We start from the raw sequence: 22,880 nt of genomic DNA, 5'->3' as shown, positions 1-22,880 counted from the left end.
GGTCAGATTCACTTCCGGCGTAAGTAGGGATCCCTCTGCGCTTTTTTGTTAATGGCGGGTGGCGGCTACTGAGCGGGACGCAGATAACCGCTGACCGAACTGGGAAAGTTTCCCCTTCCTCCGGCTTCCTGCTCGCTTCCAAGGCCAGAGCTTGCCAGCATGTCTGTGGTACCGCCCAATCGTTCGCAGACGGGCTGGCCGCGGGGAGTCAACCAGTTCGGCAACAAGTACATCCAGCAGACCAAGCCCCTCACCTTGGAGCGCACCATCAACCTGTAAGTGTGGCGCGGCCTTCACGGGCATCCTTGTGAACATCTGCAACAGGGGCTTCTCCTTCCGGCGCGCCTCCCTGCCCGGGGAACGTCATCCAACCGCAAGGCTTTAGAGTCCATTTAGAAAAGGTGTTCCATATATATATATGTATGAATGTACATATATATAACCGGGAATCGAACTCAAGATCTCGCGCTTGCCAGGCAGGCACCGCGCCGCTAAGCTACATCCCCAGTCCAGGTTTATCGTTTTGAAAGAAAACATGTTTCCCATTCTCCCATATTCAGTCATTATGAGTAACACCGAAGTTTGTTTTGAATTTATCCTTTCCTTACCTGTCAGAATATGTTTTTAAAAATTCTTCCCTTTTGGGCTTTCACATCACCTGTATGGTATTGCCTTATCTGTTTTTATTTGAAATAAATGGTAGAACTATCATTTTAGCGCTTTATACTTTTCTGTAATAGCAAGCTTTCAAGATATACCCAAAATTTGTAGGTTTAGTTTTTTCCTTTAAGCCCTGTCTAGTAGTAGCTCGCTTTGTGCATACCCCATGTTTTGTTCTGTTTCACAGCGAGGGGATCTCGAGCACCCTGTAGATTCTCCTTTGGCGACGTGGACACTAGTTTGATAGTCATGCAGACTCTGAAAAGGAGCAAAATGTTGCCTATGTTTTATTTTCAACACATCTTTTTCTTTAAGGAAACCATTGCTTTGGGGTTTTTTTAGGGAGGCTGAGACAGGATCTCCCTTTGTAGTTCAGGCTGGCTTTGCCTCAACCTCCTGAGTGCTGGAATTACAGGTGTGCATCTGAGTCACAGGTTTGCTTGGCTGCAAATCATTGCATTTCAGTCACTCTCAAAAGTAATTTTACCGAAACAATTGGTATTTGAGCTGTGTCTTCCTCAAGAAATTGTCAGTATCTTTCATTTTTGAGTTTGTGAGGCAGTGTAGCATAAATGAACTTTCATCCTCCAAACCAAAAGTGGTTTGAAGTTAAAAAGATATGTATTATTGTGTTTTTTATTTTGTTTTTCTTTTGCAAAAAGGTGCTGGCTTGGAACTTTAGGTAATAAAATGCTAGGCTTTATAAAGTCAAAATTGGTTGATAGTTGTGTGTATAAAATTAATTTGTGTAACTTTATGTTAACTTGTAGCACTTTAATTTCATGTCACTTTTTTTTAGAATACCCTCATAAGATTCCCATGAAATGGAAAAGCCAGCATTTTTAAAGTGTGAACGCACAACTTTGGGATTATATTCAGTAATGAGCAGAACTAAAATCCAGTTTTGATGTGCTTTTCTTTTTGGCATTGAGGTTCAGCATGCAATTGTTATGAAAAATTGGTGAAATAGTTGTGCTTTCAGAAAAATGTTACACTTTGCTACATTGAAATTGTATACTGATACTTTGTGAATGTAGTATGGAGAAATAATCACTGAATTTAAGTTGATCAATACTGATAAGTACTGATAATTGAAAATAAATCTACCTCAGTATATTTTTGTTTAGGAAATACTACATGTGTACTTGTTACCAGACATTGTACATAATATTGGGTATACAGTGGTGAGGAAGAAAGATATTATGCATGCTTTGGGATGCACACTGTATGATGATAGATAATCTGGGCTTACTGATATGCGAGTTGGCTTTTGCAATGGAGAGGTGTTGTGTAACCTTAGTTCTTTCTAATTTGGGTTGTGAGAACTAAATTTTTAACACATAGAAAGTATTTTAAACACTTGTCAGGCACATAGTGCTAGACAGTGTTAGATTTAGCTTTGGGTACACTGGAGAAGTTCTTTATGATCCGTAAAATATCCTGGAGACAATGTATTTTAATTATTTTAGAGCTGCTTTTATGCCTAGATTTGGCTTCTGAAATCAATTTTTTGTTGTTTTAGCAACCTTGATTTTTCCTTTTCAGTAATAACAGAGTGGAATAGATGTGTAGTTAACTATAATATCAAGGACTTTCGATAAATACATTGTGAATGTGACTAAAACATTCTTACTGGAAGGTACATAATCATAGGATTATAAGAAGATATATATGATACACTAGAAATGTGGAGATATAAACTATCTTTAAGGAAAAATTTGATCTTCGCTAGGTAAGATGAAAACTGTCTTTGACAGTATAAGCTATATTTTGAGTTCTTGGTAGAAGGATGAATACTCAGATTACATATTGTGAGTAGAAGATTCTCATGAGAAAAAAAGAATAAGGTTACTGAATAGAATGAATACAGACGGCAAGAAAGACTTCTTACTAGCTTTAGGTTGGAAAGAAAATACAGAAAAGTTGATCTGAAAAGAAAAGGTTATGATGCTAGAAAAAGCTGAGGGCAGTTAACAACGATAGAAAACTGGAAAGATAATAGGCAGTAGTGGCTCAGCATATAGGAAAAAAAGAGATTAGCCATTAACACTGATAATTACTAGAATTATGATTAGATTAGAGGAACTAGGTTGGTTATTGTTGGTATAACAACCATGATGTAAAACCAGAGTATTACTAATTTCTAAATTATCTTCTCTCTAAGCATTTAAGGACCTTGAGGTAGTGTTACCTATGCTTGAGAGACTGTACTCAAATTTGTAATCCTCCTGCCTCAGCCTCCGTAGGACTGTTATTACATATGAGTAGCACCACACCTGACAAGGTTATGTCTTGGTCATGTGGAAGCTCTGGTTTTAAGAGTCCAAAGCATATTGTAATCACTGCCATTTCATTAGCTAATTAGGTAATTTGGGACAAATCTTTTGGTTTTGTTTCTGAGGACAATGTGGACACATTTGACCATGGTTTCTTTCTCTGTGATTGCTATCTGTTGTGGCATGTTACGGTCTTCAGTTCTCATGCTAGTTACTTGTCTTTGGATCATAGGTACCCCCTTACCAACTACACTTTTGGTACAAAAGAGCCTCTCTATGAAAAGGACAGCTCGGTTGCAGCCAGATTTCAACGCATGAGGGAGGAATTTGATAAAATTGGAATGAGGAGAACTGTAGAAGGGGTTCTGATTGTACATGAGCACCGGCTTCCCCATGTGTTACTACTACAGCTGGGAACAACTTTCTTCAAATTGTAAGTGTTGTTAGAAATTAACATTTAATGGAATAACTTTTAATGAGATTTATGCAGCTGTGGAGTACAACTTTCGCCTTTAGTCATTTATTTCAACAAACATTGCTGGTAATAGAGCCTTTAGGAAAAAAAAATAAGTATTTTCTTTAGTGTAGTATTCATTTATTTTTCTCACTAGAAATCTTCATATGCCTGTATATTGTTGATGTTACTGATTGAGTTTGGTAGGAAAAAGTATTATGGTAGAATTACTAAGAGCAGTTGATAGTATTTCTCCCTTAGTATGATGTAGTTTAGTTCTTCCTTATAAAGTCATAAAATTTTTATTATATGGTTAGTCCGCAACTGTTGGATGATACCACAAAAAATTTCAAACTTAGATTGAAGTTCTTTTTTTTTTCTTTCTTAATTTTATTTTAAAGAGAAAAAATTCAAAACAAGATAATAGAGTAATAATGGTTAATGCATTGCGTGTAATAACATTTGCGTCTTCAAAGTAGTTACTCAGAGTACAAGACATAAGCATGAAAAATTGTCTAAACAGTATTAGTACACACCTTTTCAATGAACTAACAGAAGCTAGTAGTAGAACTATCATGTATGTATGTATATATATTTTTCCTTTTCTCTTCCTTGTTTTCTCCTTCCCCCATCCCAGTTTCTGTTTCCTTTTGAACAGTTTCTTCCTATACAATATCTATTGTACATTTTGGATCTTATTTATTCTAAGGTTGAAATTCTTGAAAAATGTCTTATTCTTTAGACCTAAAGAATGCCATCAGTTCAGAGAGGATATTGGGATGTATTGGTGACCAGCACTTACATTTGTGTATATGCTGTATTATATATATTTTCTTTTTAAAACTAGCATTGTATACTGTTAGTTTGGTCAACTTTCCTGCATATTTTTTCCTCTGCTGTTGATATTTGTTAGTTTTGAGTGCCTTATCCTATAGTGAAATATTTAGCTGCCTGATGGAAAGTTAATATATTCTTCCTGTTATAACCAAATTGTATTAAGTTGAAATTGTTAATCTTTATACAGACCTGGTGGTGAACTTAATCCAGGAGAAGATGAAGTTGAAGGACTAAAACGCTTAATGACAGAGGTATTTTTCTATTTAGTCATTTTGACAGTTTTGTTGCTCATCTGAATACCACTATCTTTTGTTATAGCTTATGAAAAGGTTAAGTTTATTTTGTTTTTGTTTTCAATAAGTATAAATGAAACCCAAACATTAGTATAATGTTTATTTTCTGCAAGTTGAATTTATACTTATCTTAACATTTTAAAAATGGAAATGTTAGTGGGCTAGGGGTATAGCAGCACAGTGGCTACGTGGCAATCATAAGATCCTGAGTTGGATTCTTGGTGTCTCCCACCCCTCAAAAAAGAAGTAAGAGGAATCCTGATAAAAGTGGAAATGTTGATGTAAGAATAATGGTAAATAAGAAACCAGCATGTACCAGTACTGTGCGAGAGGCCCTGTTCTAAGCGTTTTATATGTAGTAATTCCATTAATCATCAATAGTTTAGGGAAGTAGGTGTTATTATAAATCCTGTTTTATGGATAAGGAAGCTGGGTTATGGGTTTGAATAACTTGATGTTATAACAGCTAGTGTGTAATGAAACTGAAGATTTGAATCCTAGCAGTTTTGTTAACAGTAGGGCTCTATAGAATTTTGAGTAAGAGAAAGATTTCTTAATGTTTTCATTTTTGCATATATCTTAAGGATTATGCCCAAATTGTACTTCTTTAAAAAGATCATTCTAGTGTCTGGCTTTGAAGAATTGGAAACTAATGCCTAGATACTGAAGGCTGTTGAAATAAATAGTATTTTTAATTTTTTAGTTTTTAACATTTAATCTCTCTTTTAGTTGCAAAACTAATAAACTTATCTACAAAAATCATGATACACTGAAAGACAGAACAAAACTAAAATCACCTGTAATTCTTCCACTATTGACCATTTAGTTTGTTTTTTTTGGTTTGGTTTTTGAGAGATTAACTTTTACATGTGGTGTGATGTTCATAGATGGTAGATTGAATATCTGATTAATTCCACTTCTTCTGAAAACCCACCAAAAAGGCAGGAAAAGTGTATCTTTAAAAAAATAAATACCAAGCTGGGCGTAGTAGTACATGCTTATAATCCCAGCACTTGAAAGACTGAGGCAGGAGGAGCAACACAAGTTTGAGGCCAGCCTGGGCTATCTAGTGAGATTAAGGACAGTTTAAACTGTATAGTGAAACCCCCCCAAAAAAAGATAGATGTACCAGTACTGTGCGAGAGACCCTGTTCTAAGCGTTTTCATTTTTTTAGACCCTGTTCTAAGTGTTTCCATTTTTAAAATGTTAAGAGCCACTGGGTGTGGTGGCTCATGCTTATAGTCCTAGCATTTGGAAGGCTGAGGCAGGAGGATCACCATGAGTTTGAGGCCTGCATAGGCATAGTAAGTCCAAGGCCAGTTTGAAGTGTTATAGTGAGACCCTGTCAAAAGAAGAAAGGAAAAGGAAAGGAAGATGCATTAGGAGGGAGTACAAATTGAGACAGTCACAAGAAAAAAATGGGGGAAGCTGAAAAGCAGTTGGGCAAATCATAACCAACTGTCTTAGTTACTTTTCTTGTCATTGAGACAGAATACGTAACACCCACAAGTTAAAAGAGGAAAAGTTGGGCCAGGGATTTAATTCAGTGGTGTAATCACCTGCCTCACATGCATGAGGTTGTGAGTTCAATCCTTGGTACCAAAAAAAAAAAAAAGTTTGTAAGAGGAAAGGTTTATTTTACCTTATAGTTTATAGAGGTTTCAGTTCCTAGTCAGCTGGCTCCAGACCAAGGTAGCATGGCAGAGGGGAATCACAGAGGAGAAATCATCAGTGGCAGGCCAGACAAGAGCCAGCAAGCAGCAAGGAAGCAAGCAGAATAACAGAAGCCTGTTCCTCGCAGGCTGCCTGCCTTGCTCTTCGTTGCTGCCTTCTGCCAGTCCTGCTATAGACCCAAGAAGAGCATTGTTAAGTACAGTTATTTAGGTCACAACCTGTGTTGATTCTTTTGACAGATTCTGGGTCGCCAGGATGGAGTCCTACAAGACTGGGTCATTGATGACTGCATTGGTAACTGGTGGAGGCCAAATTTTGAGCCTCCTCAGGTCAGTGTGCAATTACATTTTCTGGGCATTTGGGTAAATAGTTTAGTTCCTGGCATTTAAAAATAATCAAATAAGATTTATTAAAAATGCTTTTAAAAATAGAGGCTATGGCCTGGATTTAGCTCAGTGGCATAAGCGCCTGCCTGGCAAGTACGAAGTTGTGAGTTCAATCCCTAGTACCAAAAAAAAAAAAAAAAAAATAGAGACTCTTCAAACATAGTAACTTGAAATTTCTCCACTCCTTAATGTAGAGTTACAAACCCAAACATCTTTTTTCTTGTAAGGGAAGATTTTGAAAATATGTGAAAGTAGAGAAGATAATAATAAATGAATCCAGTAACCGGTCATCCGATTGTATAGTTAGCAACTCACCAGCAAGCATATTTCATCAGCTCCCTGCCACGTAGTACTCCATTCACCCTACCCTCACACTGGATTATTGTGAAGCAAATCCTACATACTGTTTTCATTGTGAATATTTCAGGACTGGGGTATAGCCCAGTTGTAGCACACCTAATTAAAATGCTTAAGGCCTGGGTTTGGTCCTAGGCACTGAAAAAATATCTATTTAAAATACTTTAGATAAGGATTTTTTATGTGTTTGCTATAAACAATGATTAGATTTAGTTTGGGGCTTAACAGATACATATAGCAAAGTCTGATCATTTTTATACTTCCCATTCCCTTCTCATATTCATTTTAAGTATAACCACATACTATTATACTAAAATAATTTCATAACATTAAGTATATAGTCATTCTTTCACATTTTTTATTTTTGTTTTTGTTTGCATTATGGTTGCATTTTTTATGCAAAGGTTGATGCAGGTTGATGCCCTCTTTTGTTTTCACATATGCAGGTTTTTTTATATTTGTTTGAATTAGGGCAGTCTTGTATCTACAGATTGGCTACCTCTTTTCTCTGTAAATGAAAGGCTGTTTGAAGTCATCAGTGTTCCACTGCTAATTGTATTCTCCTGTTGTCATTGAAGTGTAGCTCTTTGTCCTGTGTGGCCTGTAAATTGATAATTAGATTAAGAGATTGGATGCAGGTTTAATTAACAGTTAGGGTATGTGGGGGGTGCAAAAAGACTTGTCATGGATAGTATATTATTTATTGCTTTATAACACATTACAGGTTGAACACCCCTAATCCAGACATCTGAAATCTAGGATCCTCTGGTTGACACAGCCAGGCATGGTGGCATATGCCTGAATCTCAGCTACTTGTTGGGCTGAGGTAGGAAGACTACAAGTTTGAAGTCAGTCTGGAAAATTTAGTAAGATTCTGTTTCAAAACAGTAACAAAGGATCAAATGGGGAAGCTCAGTAATAAACTATTTGCCTTGCATGTGTGAGGCCATGGATTAAATCCCCAGCACTACCAACAAAGTTTTGGGTTTTTGAACTTTGGATTTCTCAGTGAGATGTGTTTAACTTGGTCATGTCTATGCAGATACTCTAAAATTTGAAAAACTTGGAAATCTAAAATGCATCCTAAGCATTTCTCATAAGAAGTACTTACCTGTACTTTAAAATTTAACATTCCAAATCTACAAGTATTTATCTTAAGTCAGTTTATCAGGATCTGGGACCTACCCTGTAGGTTAGCTTTAGCTTAGGTTCTCTAATGAAGTTAGTCACGTGGTCAGCTGGGACTGCATCATACCCTGAACTGGGGGTAGGATCTGATCCTTGGCTCACATGTGTTTGTTAGCAGACCTCTCAGTCCCTGCTAGGACATTGGACTGAAGGCTTCAGTTTTTGCTGGCTGTTGACCCAAGACTTTCCTCAGTTTCTTGTCATGAGAACATTTCCTCAGAATAACACTCAGCAGGGAACCTGGCTTCATCCTGAGAATGTAATTCAGCAGATGCAGAGAGACAGGAACAAAAAAAGTATGAAGCTACAGTCTAACCTAGTCTTGGCAGCAGCAGGGCGTTGCTTCTGCTCTTCACTATTGCCCATAGCCTAGTACACGGTGGGAGAAGACCTCAGAAGGTGTAGATGGCAGGAGGTGAGGATCAGTAGGTGTCTCCAAGAAGCTGGCTTCCACAGATGGTTCTGAGTATTTCCATCAGGAATTTTATGATACCTCTTTGATTCTTCTTATAATATTTGATATAGGGTTGTGATCCTTTTATAGAGATGCTTCTCTCATCAACTATGTGGTTAACCTGAAGTAAACAGTCATTTGTAAAGTTAAGAATAGATGCTTTTAGTAAAAACAGTTTTCAGAAAAATGAGTTCATTCCTTAGCCTCTTCTGAAGACTTTACTCAGCATGAAGAATATGACATAGACTTTGGTGCAGATAGTTTGGGAGATGATCAGAGGAAGCAAAAGAGTATAGGGTTAGGGAGACCAGAAGCTGAAGTAAAATTAAAAGATAATATTGTTGCTCTTTATTACAGCTGTGTTAAACTAGATTGATATTTCTAAGGACTGTCATAAACTTTGTGGAATGCTCCTCAGAATTGTCCACCAGAAAGATAGAGGCTGGGACTGCTGTCTCCCATTGGCTAAGAATTGTATTAATTCCCTTGTACTTTGAGATCGAGTCTAAGAATCCTTTCAGAGATTCCAGGGTCTGGATAAGTTTGGAGGCTGAGAAGCAGAAAAGTTTCAGATGTATCTGAACCCAGCAGCTATAAAATCTTGGGGAGAATGATGTACTGTGACCCAAAGTGTTTGGCTAGTCAGTATGAGCTCATAAAATTAAGTGTAGTTAATATATTGTAATCCATTATTGATAATATCAGTACTGCTCAGGCTTTTTTTTTTTTTGTACTGAAGATCAAACTCATGACCTTGCACTTGCCAGGCAGGTTCTTATGCCACTGAGCTAAATCCCCGCCTTTTTTTTTTTTTTTTTTTTTTTTTTTTTTTTTTTTTTAAAGACAGGGTTTCACTATGTAATTCAAGCGGTCCTTTAACTCACTATGTAGTCCAAGCCGACCTCAAACTCAAGGTGATTCTCCTTCAGCCTCCTGAATGCTGGGGTTATAGATATGAGCCGCCACATATGGCTACATTTTCCTACTTTGAGTAGTGCAGGAACATTTTAAAGTTGGATCTTGAGTCCTTTTGATATATAGTGATGGTGAAACTTTTAGAGGCCAAGTGCCCAAACCATGATCCAAAACACATCTATTTTATCACAAAATTCCAGCACTGCAATTAAACCTGAATACTGTACTGAGGTTTTAGTTTAGAAAAAACAGCTGGACATTGTGGCATACACCTGTAATTTCAGCATTCAGGAGGCTGAGGCAGGAGGAATGCTGAGAGTTTGAGGCCAGTCTGTGCTACATGGTGAGGTCATCTCAGAAAGCCAGAAAGAAAAGAAAAATTACACATTAAAAGAAAAACACAGTAGCACCACTTTCAGTGATAAAAACAGCCTGCTGCAACATATATACCATGGTTTGCTACCACTGTTAAAGATCAAAAGTTCTCCTAGAGTTTTAGATAGGAGAGAGGCCAACATCATTTCCCTAGCTTGGCCTTTTCATGTAGTGCAAGTTGGTTTACACTGAGACAGTTTTTGGTTTTGTTTTTTGTTTTTTTTTAAAGGCATTTGTAGGCCCAAGTAGAAGAAAATTATTGGTCATGGTTTGGAAATGTGTTGTCTGTGAAATAGATTTTTTAACATGTGCTATTCAAGTCACTTCTCACCTTTTTGTCTCTGGTGCTAATGTCCCTGATTTTTATGGTGGTGTGGGGAATTGCTAAAGCCTGGCACAGTTGCCTAGGTTCCCTTAGGGATGCCTTAGGGATGGTTGAATGGCAGTGGGTAACACTGGGAAATAACATAGACTTGACTTTTCTTTTCTTTTTGTTTTGTTTTGTTGGTAATGGGAATCGAACTGTGGACCTTGTGCTTGCCAGGCATGCACTTATGCTACTGAGCTGTATCCCCAGCGTAACATAGACTTTTATAAGTAGATAAAAGTTGAACAGGTGCAGTTGAATTTTGGCTTCATTCTTGAGAAAAGTGGTTGGCCTCTTAGCAGAAGTTCCAGTGTAAAGTCGGGGTGATGGTATACTGCCTTTGCTAGCTTCTGCTTTTATTCCACTCCCCATTCATACTTATTTTCAGTAGTTTCCTCTCTACTGTCTTCAAATACAACTCCAGAAGTAAAATCAATTTCTGAATATATTGTGGGGACATCTGTGAGAGGTTTTTTATGACATACACACTAAAAAAAGATCTCTTTTTTTCTTGATGTCAAAATTATTCATAATCAGCTAGTAGTGCCCCTCTCCAATTATTTTTGTCTCTTTAGATTCTCTATAATATTTTCTTAATTTTACCAAGCAGTTACACTCTTCCCAGATGGCAGGATTCCACTAGAGCATCTGGTGTTCCTGAAGCATGTGCTGGGGGTGGGAAGGTTGGACACAGGAGCAAAGAGCATCTTGTCAAATACTTTACAGGCTATATTTAAACTTTTAAAGCAGTAAACATATCCACGTCAGGATTCTAGAACAATTTTAGTAATGATATTTAAAAAGCAGCTCATATTTTTATTAAAAACTAATTAAAAGCAAATATATGTGAAAGCATTTATTAGTATATCTTTTAGCTACTTGGCTGTGGTAAAGGAAAAACTAGAAGATACTGAGTTTGCACTGCCCTAGGGAATCAATGTATAAATAAATAAATGAAGCTCTGGAATATGTTAATATAAAATCATATTGAGGATATGAGGAACTTAGTCTCAAAAGGGTTGAGCTTTCTGTTAGATATGGGAGTATTTGAAAAGATACTGATATATAAAAAAAAATGGTTGTTCTTGGAAACTACAAATTATTTTCATTTTTATTTTAGTATCCATATATTCCTGCACATATTACAAAGCCGAAGGAACATAAGAAGTTGTTTCTGGTTCAGCTTCAAGAGAAAGGTAATTTTTTGGTTTTGTTTTTTTGTGGTGTGAATCAAACTCTTAACCCTGTGCTTGCCAGCGAGGCCCTATGCCACTGGTGGCTTTTTTTTTTTTTTTTTTTTTGAGGCAGGATCTTACTATGATGTTCAGTCTGTCCTTGAATGATCCTCCTGCCTCATTCTTCCCAGTGATGGGATTACAACTGTGAACCAACACAGGCAGCCAGTTATTTTGTTTTTGAAGGTAGTTATCTAAAAACTTCTGGAATGGTTTCAAGGATATTGACATTTGTGTTTTCCCCAAGTTCCTTGAAATTTTTTCTTTTTCTAAATTTATTGTAGAACTGTAAAACATACCATGTTTATGCAGAATTACTTAGTTCTCTTAGTTGTGCCAGTCATGGTACAGGGGGAAAAGTGAATTTAAATGGAACCTAAAATACCAGATTATAGTATTTTCATAATTGTTTAGCTTTTGGTATTTTAATAAAGGTTCTCTTGATTCTTAATAGTATGGATCTTTTGAGAGAATCAGTTTCAAATCAAGATTTTCATGTCTTAGACAGTGTAAGTAAAATGTATTAATAAGGATTTTTCCTTAAAAGTTTTTCTCAAATATGAAATTATTGATTAATTTTAAATGAAATAGAAAGAGTGATTGCATGAGAAATTATAGAAAATGAATATTGTTTGGTTTATTTTAGCCTTGTTTGCAGTTCCTAAAAATTACAAACTGGTAGCTGCACCATTGTTTGAATTGTATGACAATGCACCAGGATATGGACCCATCATTTCCAGTCTTCCTCAGCTGTTGAGCAGGTATGGAAAGTTGAACATTTTTTTTTTTTATTCATTCATAAAAACTGTCAAATTTAAAATCACTTAAGAAGTAGTTGATCATTTTTGATGTTTAAGGAATCTAAGACATCTGGATTCCTAGTTCACATATAAGCCATAAAAAGCAGCTCTTAAATTGTGGCATAACATTCTGATATTTGTCTGGCTGCTTTTCGCCAGATCTGATATTCTCTACAGTTAGGGTAAATTCTTTGATTTTTAAAAAAGTCGGTGCGGGGGAGGGGTTCAGGATCTGGGGATTTAGCTCAACAGCATAAGCACCTGCCTGGCAAGCATGAAGTCGTGAGTTTGATTGTTGGTACCAAAAAAAAAAAAACAAGGTGCTAAAAATCTGTTGGTGTAATATATTCTTTTTCCTTTTCAGAATTTATTGTAGTTATTATTAGTTTTAGTTTTTGGTATTAGAGATTGAACTCACTACTTCATGCTTGCCAAGCAAGTGCTTGTGCTGCTGAGCTAAACCCCCGGCCCTACTATAGTTATCCATAAACTGAGGAATATGGGATTAGATCCTGATTTTTTTACATGGAGTATGCATTTTTAGGCGGAGTGAGAAATCCATTTTTCAAAAAGTGAGCTTTATATTGGTTGTGATCCTTAGAGCCAACTATGGATGAGAATTATAGCCAGGCATAATGGTGCATGCCTGTAATCCCAGCACTTGAGAGGCTGAGGCAGGAGGATTGCTGCGAGTCTGAGACCAGCCTGGCCTAGATAGCAAGTTCAAGGCCAGTCTGAACTAGATTGTGAGACCCTGTCTCAAAAAAATAAATAAATGAAAGAAAGAAAAGGAAAAAAAAAAAAGGGCTAGGGACATAGCCTGTTGTGAAGACTGAGTTCAAGTCCCAGTACTTTAAAAAAAAAAAAAAATCCCAGGAGTGAAAGGTTGTTGAGTATGAAATTAGTCTTTCTACTTTGTCAGTAATTAAACTTCATCTTTTATTCCTTCACTTTGACTTTATATTAGGTTATAGATTAAGGTATTAAAAAAAATCGTGTTCATTTAAACTTCTAACCATATTGTTTATTTTGTATGCTTTATTATAGACTTGACTATAGACAATGTAAAAGAAATTGGGCAAGATGTAGCTAAAGAAAAAAATTGTAAGTTTTTGATAGGCAGCAGTGAGCTTCGGATTAGTTCTTTTCATGGTACTGCTCCCAGGTACTGACCCTGCCTGTCAAGTATAGGAACTGTGCTGAGTCATCAGAATTCAGGGATGAGATGGAAGTAATGGCACACACCTCTAACGCCAGCGTTCTGGGAGGCTGAGCAAGGCAGAAAGATTGAAATTCTGACTCCAGCCTGGGCAGTTAATAACTTATTGCTCAAAATAAACAATAAAAATAACCGGAGGGTATAGCTCAGTATATAGGCTCTGGGTTCAATCCTCAGGACTATAAAAAGAATGATGACAACAAAACCCAAAATAACCAAAAACCCAAGAATGTGTAAAACATTTTCCTGCCTTCAAGGAACTTCATAGAACACAATCAAATTTAGATTCAATTTTTTTATTACTAGCAAAACTCTTATTAATATGTAAAGTACGACTGATGAGGGAAAACTGTTTTGGTGTAGAACATGTTTAAAATGTGGGTCAGGCATGGTGGTGCATTCCTGTAATCCCAGCACTTGGGAAGCTGAGACAGGAGTATCATATTGCCACAAATTCAGCCTGAATTGCATAGGTTTTTTTTTTTCTTTCTTTCTTTCTTTTTGAGACAGACTCTTACTATGTAATTTAAGCTGGCCTTGAACTCAAGTATATAGCCCAGGCTGGCCACTTCTCACAGGAATCCTGCTTTGGCCTCCTGAGTGCTGGGATTACAGGAATGTATTACCACGCTTGACCCTGAACTGCATAGTGAGACCCTGTCCCCCCCCACCACCACCAAAAAAGGAAAGAAAGAAAGAGAGAGAGAGAGAGAAAGAAAAATTTTAAAAATATCAAAGAAGAGTAGAAACATCCAGATAAATTTCCTTACCTAAAGTGAAAACTGTTTAACTAAAACTTTAATAAAGACATTTTTCTTTTTAAAATTTCAGGTTCAATTTTATATACAACTGAATTCCTGCGCAGAGGAGAAGTAAAAGAAGCCGTCTCTGTGAGCACAGCTATAAACAGTGTAAGAAGAATAAATGTGGTAGAAAAGTTTTTTTTATTTTTATCTTTTTCCCAATTCCTAAATTTCTCCCTTCTTCCTATTGTTTGAATAATAAAGTTAATATGAAGAACTAGACAGTGATGCAGACAAATGTGATGTTTACTTTTAGTTCTCATACTTTTTTGTACAACATTAAAGCAAGTGAACTTCTATTTGTATTTCGTTTTTTAATTTCTCATTAAACATTGAAAAATCTTGTGGTTGAGGGTCATTTTTTACCCCTGTTAGGCTGGTAAATGTTAAAACACAGTTTTGGTCAGTGGAGTTTTATGGAACCCTTGCTTCGGTACCATAGAGGGCACATACAGGGACTTTAGGCCTGTACAGACCTTCGTGATGAGGATCTTCCATTACTTTTAGAAGCTTGCTTTGATTGAGTTCAAGATGCAACTTTTGTACTAGATTTTAGACAGAGATTTGAGTGCCCAAACTGCAACCCAAAACCCAGTTATTTATTGCAAAGTGCCAACTCTGCAGTTAAACCTGTATACTGAGTTTTTAGTTTAGGGAAATAAAAACAACTTACATACTTGGTTCCATGTCCCTGCTGCAGCTTGCGTGCCATTGGTTTACCATTGGTGCTCTAGAGTTCTATGGAGAAGTCAGTATATTAACTGACCAGTACGTTTTATAACCATTGAGACCTTAGGTTAAAAGCAACAAACCCTAAAAACATGGAAAACCATTAAAATTGGTTAAGTCAGCAATGTTACAGGAATTGGTATAAGAAAAAGACTCAACTAGAGCTCATTTAGTTTTTCCTTTACGTAATGATGGTGATATTACTGCTATTATGAAATTGTGTTTTATTCTTAGAACAATGGTAGAAATGGTTAGGTTTTGAACTTTTAGTGCACAAAGTTATCTTAATTAACTTAAAATTATATCCACAGAAATGAAAACTTGGTTTTAGCAAGTGACAAAGCATTTCAGAAATATTTAGGAGTACTCTGAAGCAACTGGATTCTAGGGCGGAGATGATAAGGGTCAGGTTTTGTCAGCCTTAGACAAAAATACCAAATTAAAAACTGAAAACACTGGGGCTGGGGATTTAGCTCAGCGGCATAAGCGCTTGCCTTGCAAACAGGCAGTCGTGAGTTCAATCCCAAAACGAAAAAGAAAAAAAAAAAAAAACAACTAAAAACACTGATTAATTAGGATCAAATTTATGGGAGTAAAATCACCTATGATTGTTTTGGCATTCAAGAGAAACACTTTAGAGACTACACTTCAGATATTAGCTCTTGCAATCTTACGGGGTTGGAGAGGTAAATTTTTTCCTAGGTATGATATATAAAGGGCTGTCAGTAAGTAGTATTTGAATTGAAGTCATCTGATTCAAGGCCATTCCTGTCCTTCGTAACTTAAGCTTTGACCTAGAAATTCTTTCTTGATCACTTCTTCCTAAAATAAGTGCTTGAGTCAGTCATTCATACCAGGCCTAGTGAGTAAAACCTTGATTGAAGTTTGGGTTATTAACCTTGGGATGTAAGAAAGATGGTTTTGAGTGTGAAATTCATACTGTACAAATAAAGCTTTGCTTTTGTCAGATACAGTTGCATCCCAAAACTCTTTATCCTGATAGATACAGAACTAGAGGAATTCAAATTTTGTATGTTCTTACAAATATTTAAAAAATACAGAATTGTGTAACATTAAGATCTTTTGATGTGGAACTTTATTGCTCTTCCTCAGAAACTAACAGTTTTAAATTGTGCATCCCAGTGACCTATATAGTACTGAGTTCTAGGTCAGCTTAGGTTCTTGATGAATGAACATTTTTCAGACCCTGCGTTTCTGGTTTGTCTACAAATGAAAGCCTTCTTTTCCATTGTATAACCACCACATATACCATCTTATTTTCCCTGAATAATCCAAATAGTGCATATTCTATATAAAAATACTAAATGACACCAGGAATATTTGAGTAAGAGTAAAAACTAAAAAGTTACACTTAGTTGTTTAAAATCATTTATGATTGACATCCCTTTGGAAAATAGTGAATTTTTTCCCTTTGGTGATGAAAATCATGATTTTTTTTAAAGTTTGTAGTACTTCTGTATATGAGCTGATAATATTAATGGTATATTTGGAGGATTTTAAACTTGATTGTTTTGCCTTGTTGCAACAATATTCAGTTATTTTGGATATTTAAAATTTCCATTAAATTAGCAGTGTATTTGGACAAAATGTAACCAAATTAGCTGGTGTATTCAGTGCACAGAAGTAAGAAGCAGAAAGCCAAGTACAGTGCTGCACAACTGTAATCCTAGCACTCTGGGAGGCTGAGGCAGGAGGATCACCATGAATTCAAGGCCAGCCCACACTGAGTTCAAGACCAGCTTAAAAACTATATAGGGAGACCCTGACTCAACAAACAAAACAAAAACAAACAGCAGACCAGAACGATCAGCTAACAAACGTGACTATCCCGCTTTTAGTCTCTTAATGACTTTTTTAATTAGGGCAGTTAAACTAAAGGTGCAGCACTTACTGGATCTGCACTTCTTGCTCTCTTCTGAGAAGCCAGGGAAATGCTGCAGCACAGCTCTAGGGATTCTGCAGGAAAACCTGCAGTTGACTCATGCAGCACTCACAGAAGCTCCTGTCAGAGCAGGAGCCCCTTAATCTGTTCAGCATCTCTCCTCCAAGGGTCCAGGGTAGTTGTTATGTGACCTGTTTCTGACACTTTCTTTAGAAGTGTAGTCAGCTTGATATTGCTACTCATACTAGGCCTTTACATTGTTTATCCATGTTAAAATTTTTAAAAAAAAATTTCTAATTGTTAATAGGAGTCTAGAACTGTGATCCCTTTTATAAGATAGTGTGACTTTCATGCTCTCAAAACTTTTAAAAGTATTCTATTATTACTAAGGTTACCAAACACAGTTTTGAGCACTCCAATAAAGTAGGACATTGTGTTGAAGTAGAGTGCTTGTTTTCAGTATTACTTTGCTCATATTTGCATAACAGAAAGCAGATGATCTAACACTCATGGTTCTCCCTGTTGCAAGCTGTAAGCTTTTAAGGTACAAAAGTTTGTGTTAAAATGAAGGAAACATTTGCTTAGCTAGTGAATGTGAGAATATTTTATGTATATAGCCTATAATTTTAGTTAACTTTGTAATGGTGTTATTCATGGCAAAACAAATGCAGTGAATTAAAGCTAAATACCACACTGAAACTCAAAATGCTGATAAAATAACTAGACCATGTGGAAGGTGAGAAATAAATATATAAAAACGTAGCAGATTATATTAAGTCCAGTGTTTAAACTATGTTTCTGTGTTTGTGATAAACCAAGCTGTACAATTTAGATTATGATAGCATCTGAGCTGTTGCAAAATGTATATCAACAGTGGTAAATACTGTAGATTTATATATATGCACAAAAAACACACATACACCATTTTCTTCCGTCATTTGTGACATTTTTTACTTGTATGCTTTTTTTGATGTGACTTAACATGCTAAAAGTAATGTTTTGTCTTTGGTGTGCATTTGTTTTTAATATAGCAAAAGTGCTGTATCTCTGATACTTCTAAGGCTCATTCTGTTTCAATTGAGTAAATGTTGCCTGGTATTCACCCACAGTGTTTTATATGTGTTATAATTCTATGTTTTATTAATTTGTTAAGACTGTATATAAAACTATATCACCTTTTATTTACTGACACTATTAATGGCAGTTAAGATTTATTTTCATTTAAAATGTACCTGTTTAAGTAGGAAAATTTAATTTGAAATTTTGACACCATAGTTTTCATCTTTCAGATTTTTAAATAAAAGATAATGAAGTAATGTTAAAAGGTGAAATAATATTGGCAAAGTGGGTGAAAATGTATTTATGTTAATGACTTTTTAAAGTACATGGTCATTCAGGTGAGGTGAAACCCCTGCAGCAGCTTCTGTGTACTTAGTTCTGCAAAATGTTTTACCTCTTTACTACTTTTATGGTATGTGCTGATCTGTAAGACTGCTTCAGAGGAGTTGCAATTTTATGTTATATTGCCAAAGAAGGCTTAGTAGTTTCTGACTTTCCCATATATATTTAACTTCTTTTAACCATCACTTATTGTTTGGATTAAACTGGACTTATTTCAAACAGCTTTTGTTGTTTATATGGTAAGAAAGATACTACTGTAATATGATTTGAGCCATAAATTGCATTTTAATATTAGTTCATATTTATTAAGCCTACTTTCTGAATAAAACTATCTAAAACCTACATTAAGCCAGTTTAGGTGTACTGTCTGTTGAGGGAAAGATCAACCTATTAAAAAACTTATCTGGCAACAGGTTTAGCTCATCGGTGGAGAAAGCGCTTGCTTACCAGGATTTGACCCCTAGCACACCACATAGGAGGAAAATAAACTGGGTTACTGTGTTCATATCATAATGTACACGCACCATTTATATATTGGTTCCGAGAATTTTTTGGTATTGTTTATGGGAAATGTATAAATTGGTTATATTTTTATATTTGTAAAGCAAGAGTTTGATTAAAATAGTCACTGTTCTTTTTTATTTTTTTGTCATTTCAATAAAATGTACTTAAAACTGAATGCTTGTTTGAGGTATTCCTATGGTGGGTTGTGGGGGAGGTGGTTTGCTAACCTTAGTGTGTCAGTAGAAATCTTGCATGGTTCTGTTTCTGTATCAGTGACTGAGTGTCCCTGAATAAGACCTAGCTTGGCATCTGTCTTTCTTCTTTGCTGAGACACAATACCTGACACCTACATCTCTAAAGAAGGGAGGTTTGTTTTGGCTCAGTTTGTGGAGGCTTCAGTTCATAGTCCATTGGCTCCAAGGAAGGGCAGCATGGCAGAGGGATGTGGCAGAGGAGAACAGCTCTTGTTTTGCTTTGGCAGCCCCGGACAGATCAAAAAAGAGAGGAGGGAGATAGACCTTGCAGCCATTCCCCAGTGAGCCACCTCCTCTCACTAGGCTTTACCTCCTAATACCTCATTTAACTATAAACTCACTGATGGACTTGGTCCCATGATCTAGTCACTTCCCTAAAGCCCCGCCTTTGGTACGCATGCATGAAGCTTTGGGAAAACATCTAAATACGAACTATAACAGCATCATAGCAAGAGCTCAGTGGTCAGGGACAGCAATGCTGGGCTCTCATTGTGCTTCAGCAGCATCTTTTTAGCAGATTCAGTTGGAGGAGTCTGAAGAAACTAAAGACTGAAAGTTATAAGTAGGTTGTTAACTGCATGTAGTTCATATTATTGAGGACTTTGTTTCTTCTGTAGTGATCACTCCTTTAAGTTTTTTTTTTTTCTTAAATTTTCCTGGATATTCTGTGAACATACATCATGCTTGCTGCTTATGTAATACTGTATAATTTAATTTCAATACCTTAAATAGAAAGTTTATAATATGAGATTATGAGGGTATGTAATAAAACTAGCCATTTGAGCCTTTGGAGGGGATCAAAGTTGAATGAAACTTGATAAAGTTACTGCAAAAGTCTGAAAAATTTACTGCTTGTATATTTATACAGGACATCAAAGATCTATGAAAAATAAGTAGAAAAATAAAAACTTGATTTTTTCCCCTATAAATTTAAAGACTTGGTTATTTTCTCTCTCTGCTAGATTTAGTGTGGTCTAGCGCGTGAAACAGTTTCATGGGAATATAGTTAAGGCTATTGGATCAGTGAAGTTCAAGTACGATTTTGAGATTGTAAGACAACAAAACTACCCAGTCTTCCTCACTGGATGGTAAAAATCGAAGTCATATAAATACCAAACATCTTTAGATCCTTAAAAAAATAGCAATGGTGTATCTAGGCATGAGTCTTACTCCACACACACTGCTTTATGTGAAATGACATACTTCCTTTAAATACTGTAAATCCAAGGCCTGTGTGGTTGTAGACACCTGCAGTCCTAGCTACTTGAGAGGCTGAGGCAGGAAGGTGAAGTTTCAAGGCCAGCCTGAGCAATGCAGTGAGACCCTGTCTCAGAATTTAAAAAATAAATTTAAAAAATGATGATGTAATTCAACGGGGAAGGACTTGTTTAGCATACAAGAGGCCCTGAGTCAGTCCCCAGCACTTCAAATAAATAAACAAAATCAGAGTTCCAATCCCACAAAGATGGAAGGAAGTTCAGTCATTGGCATTGGAGGGCCTCCTCAGTCTCCAATTTAGAAGGCGGCATCAATGGCGCACTGAAATGCAGGTGGCGACTCCCAACTTTCATCATGGACTGCACTGATTGTCTTGTCCCAGCAGGATCAGCTTCTTAAAATCTGGTTGTTACCTTTCTGCTACATTTGTGGCTGTGGGCTCAGCTGACAGCAGCGGTCCCTATGTCTACAGTCCTGGCTTTCTGGGCACATTTAAATATTTATCCCTTCTGTGTCCTGCCTATCCTGACCCTCACAGAGGAGAATACAGCTACCAAGAACTGAAAGTACTGGTTAAAGACTTTAGGAGGCTGATTTGGTCCTTGCACCCCTTTTCTGTCTACAAAAGAAAAGCAGAAAACAACTGAGACTGGTGCTCTCATGCGTGAAGCCCCAGTTACTTGAGAGGCTGAGGCAAGACAGGATCACTTGAGCCCAGAAGTTCAAGGTCAGCCTGAGCAAAATGGAGCACATCTAAACTAACCCTTGAGAGGGATGTGGAACATGAGGGGAAATGCTGGTAGAAAAATTACCAATTATTTAAATAAAACATTCAATCACAAATCTTTAAATAATAATAATAACTTAAAAAGCTATATATAGCTGAGTTACTTTCAGCTACTTGTTCGATGTGTTGGATTTGCAGAAAGCTCAATATTATAAAAGTATAATATGGTAACACAAATCTATTAACAGAAGTCCCTTATGATGACAGGACAAAGCTAGTGTGTAAAATCTATTGTGAGTTGGACTCAATATGGATTCAAAATTAGTGTGTTTTAAAAATTACAATGATTTAGTATGATGACTACTTTTCACCTTACAGGTGAAAGAACACTTTCCTGGAAAAATACTATTTTTTTCAAAATAATTTTTTTATTTAAAAGGCAAATTAAAAATAAAACACATAAAAGAAAAACAAAAGACAAACAACAATAACAAATAACCCAAAACGATATAGGCTTTCAAAACAAGATGATAGAAATTTAACAATGTCACAGTAAATATTTTATCCCATAGAGCTTAAAATTCAGTACTTTAGGGGCTGGGGATTTAGCTCAGTGGCATAAGCACCTGCTTTGCAAGCAGGCAGTCGTGAGTTTGATCCCTGGTACCGATAAAATTGAAAAAGACAAAAAAAAAATTCAGTATTTTAAACAAGTAGTTGTGGGCAGAGAACCAAAGGAGAATTGAAATCTAATAGTCACAAAGGACTGTTTTTAAAAAGTACACATGTGCAAAGATAAGAATTCTTTTTTTCTTCAGTAAAGCTAAACTGGTTTCATTGAAGACCCTTTAACAAGATGTTTCTAAAAATTCCAACGTGGTTGCTAATTTTATGACTTTTTTTCTTTTTTCAGTGCCAGGGATTAAACTCACAACTTGGCGTTTGCCAAGCAGGTACTTACACCATTGAGCTAAACCCCAGTTCTTTCTTTCTTCCTTTTTTTTTTTTTTTTTTTTTGTCTTTTAAAGACATGCTTTCGCTATGTAATTTAGGCCGTCTTGATCTCACTCTGTGCCCCAGGCTGGTCTCAAACTTGCAACAGTCTTCCTGCCTCAGCCTCCTGAGTACTGGGATTACAGCCCTGCACCACCACACTCCGTTTAATATAAATTTGTTGTTGTTTCCTAACTTGTCCTTTACAGTTATAATACTGGCATAAAAAAGACTTTAAAGGTAATTTAGTAATTTAGTTTTTCCTTTAGAAAGTTTGGAAGATTCAACAAATATTTATGGGGTACATACGGTACTCTGGGCCAGACACTATATGACAGATGTTGGAGATATAACGAGGAATAAGACTTCTAAATGACATCTTTTAAAGGGTAGCTTTGTTTTTTGATTCTGTTTTCAGTAACAGCTCTGAAATACAATTCATATACTGATACGTAACTCACTGTTCAAAACATACAATTCAAAGATTTTTTAGTATATTCAGAGTCATGCAACCATTAGAGAACAGTTTCATCACTCCAAAAGGAAAACAGTATTCTACTATCATCGCAGGTCTTCTTATCCTCCCCTCTACCTGCCTTCTGTGTTCTCCATGTGTTTGCGCCTGTTTCTTATCATGGGATCACATAATAGCTGGACTTGTGTCTGGCTTCTCTGACGCAGGCACGTTTCCAGGGACCTCAGACTGTAGGATGTATCAGTGCTTCCATTTTCGTGACTAACGGTCTCCATTTATCCACTCATCATTAGATGGACATTAGGGTCTTTGCTCCTCATGAGTAACTCCGCTACCCACGTTTGTGTATAATTTTGCGTGGATGTATAGTTTCACTTTTCTT

General features: G+C 36.3%; 1 protein-coding gene across 1 annotated transcript; it reads left to right on the top strand.

Moving 5' to 3' along the window:
- The first annotated feature begins 6 nt into the window (after positions 1-6).
- On the top strand, positions 7-14,639 carry Nudt21 (nudix hydrolase 21). The gene is made up of 7 exons (XM_003472089.5): positions 7-275; positions 3,169-3,369; positions 4,415-4,478; positions 6,435-6,524; positions 11,358-11,433; positions 12,119-12,233; positions 14,323-14,639. Exons 1-7 carry the CDS (start codon positions 160-162, stop codon positions 14,342-14,344), a joined length of 684 nt encoding a protein of 227 aa, XP_003472137.1. The 5' UTR covers positions 7-159; the 3' UTR covers positions 14,345-14,639.
- Positions 14,640-22,880: the final 8,241 nt, after the last annotated feature.

This window comes from Cavia porcellus, unplaced genomic scaffold, assembly GCF_034190915.1.
Source record: "Cavia porcellus strain 051 isolate PalLab524CR breed Dunkin Hartley unplaced genomic scaffold, mCavPor4.1 scaffold_4, whole genome shotgun sequence".
NCBI lineage: Eukaryota > Metazoa > Chordata > Mammalia > Rodentia > Caviidae > Cavia > Cavia porcellus.
The sequence above is the reverse complement of the archived record's forward strand: the minus strand, read 5'-3'. Positions and strand labels throughout refer to the sequence as shown.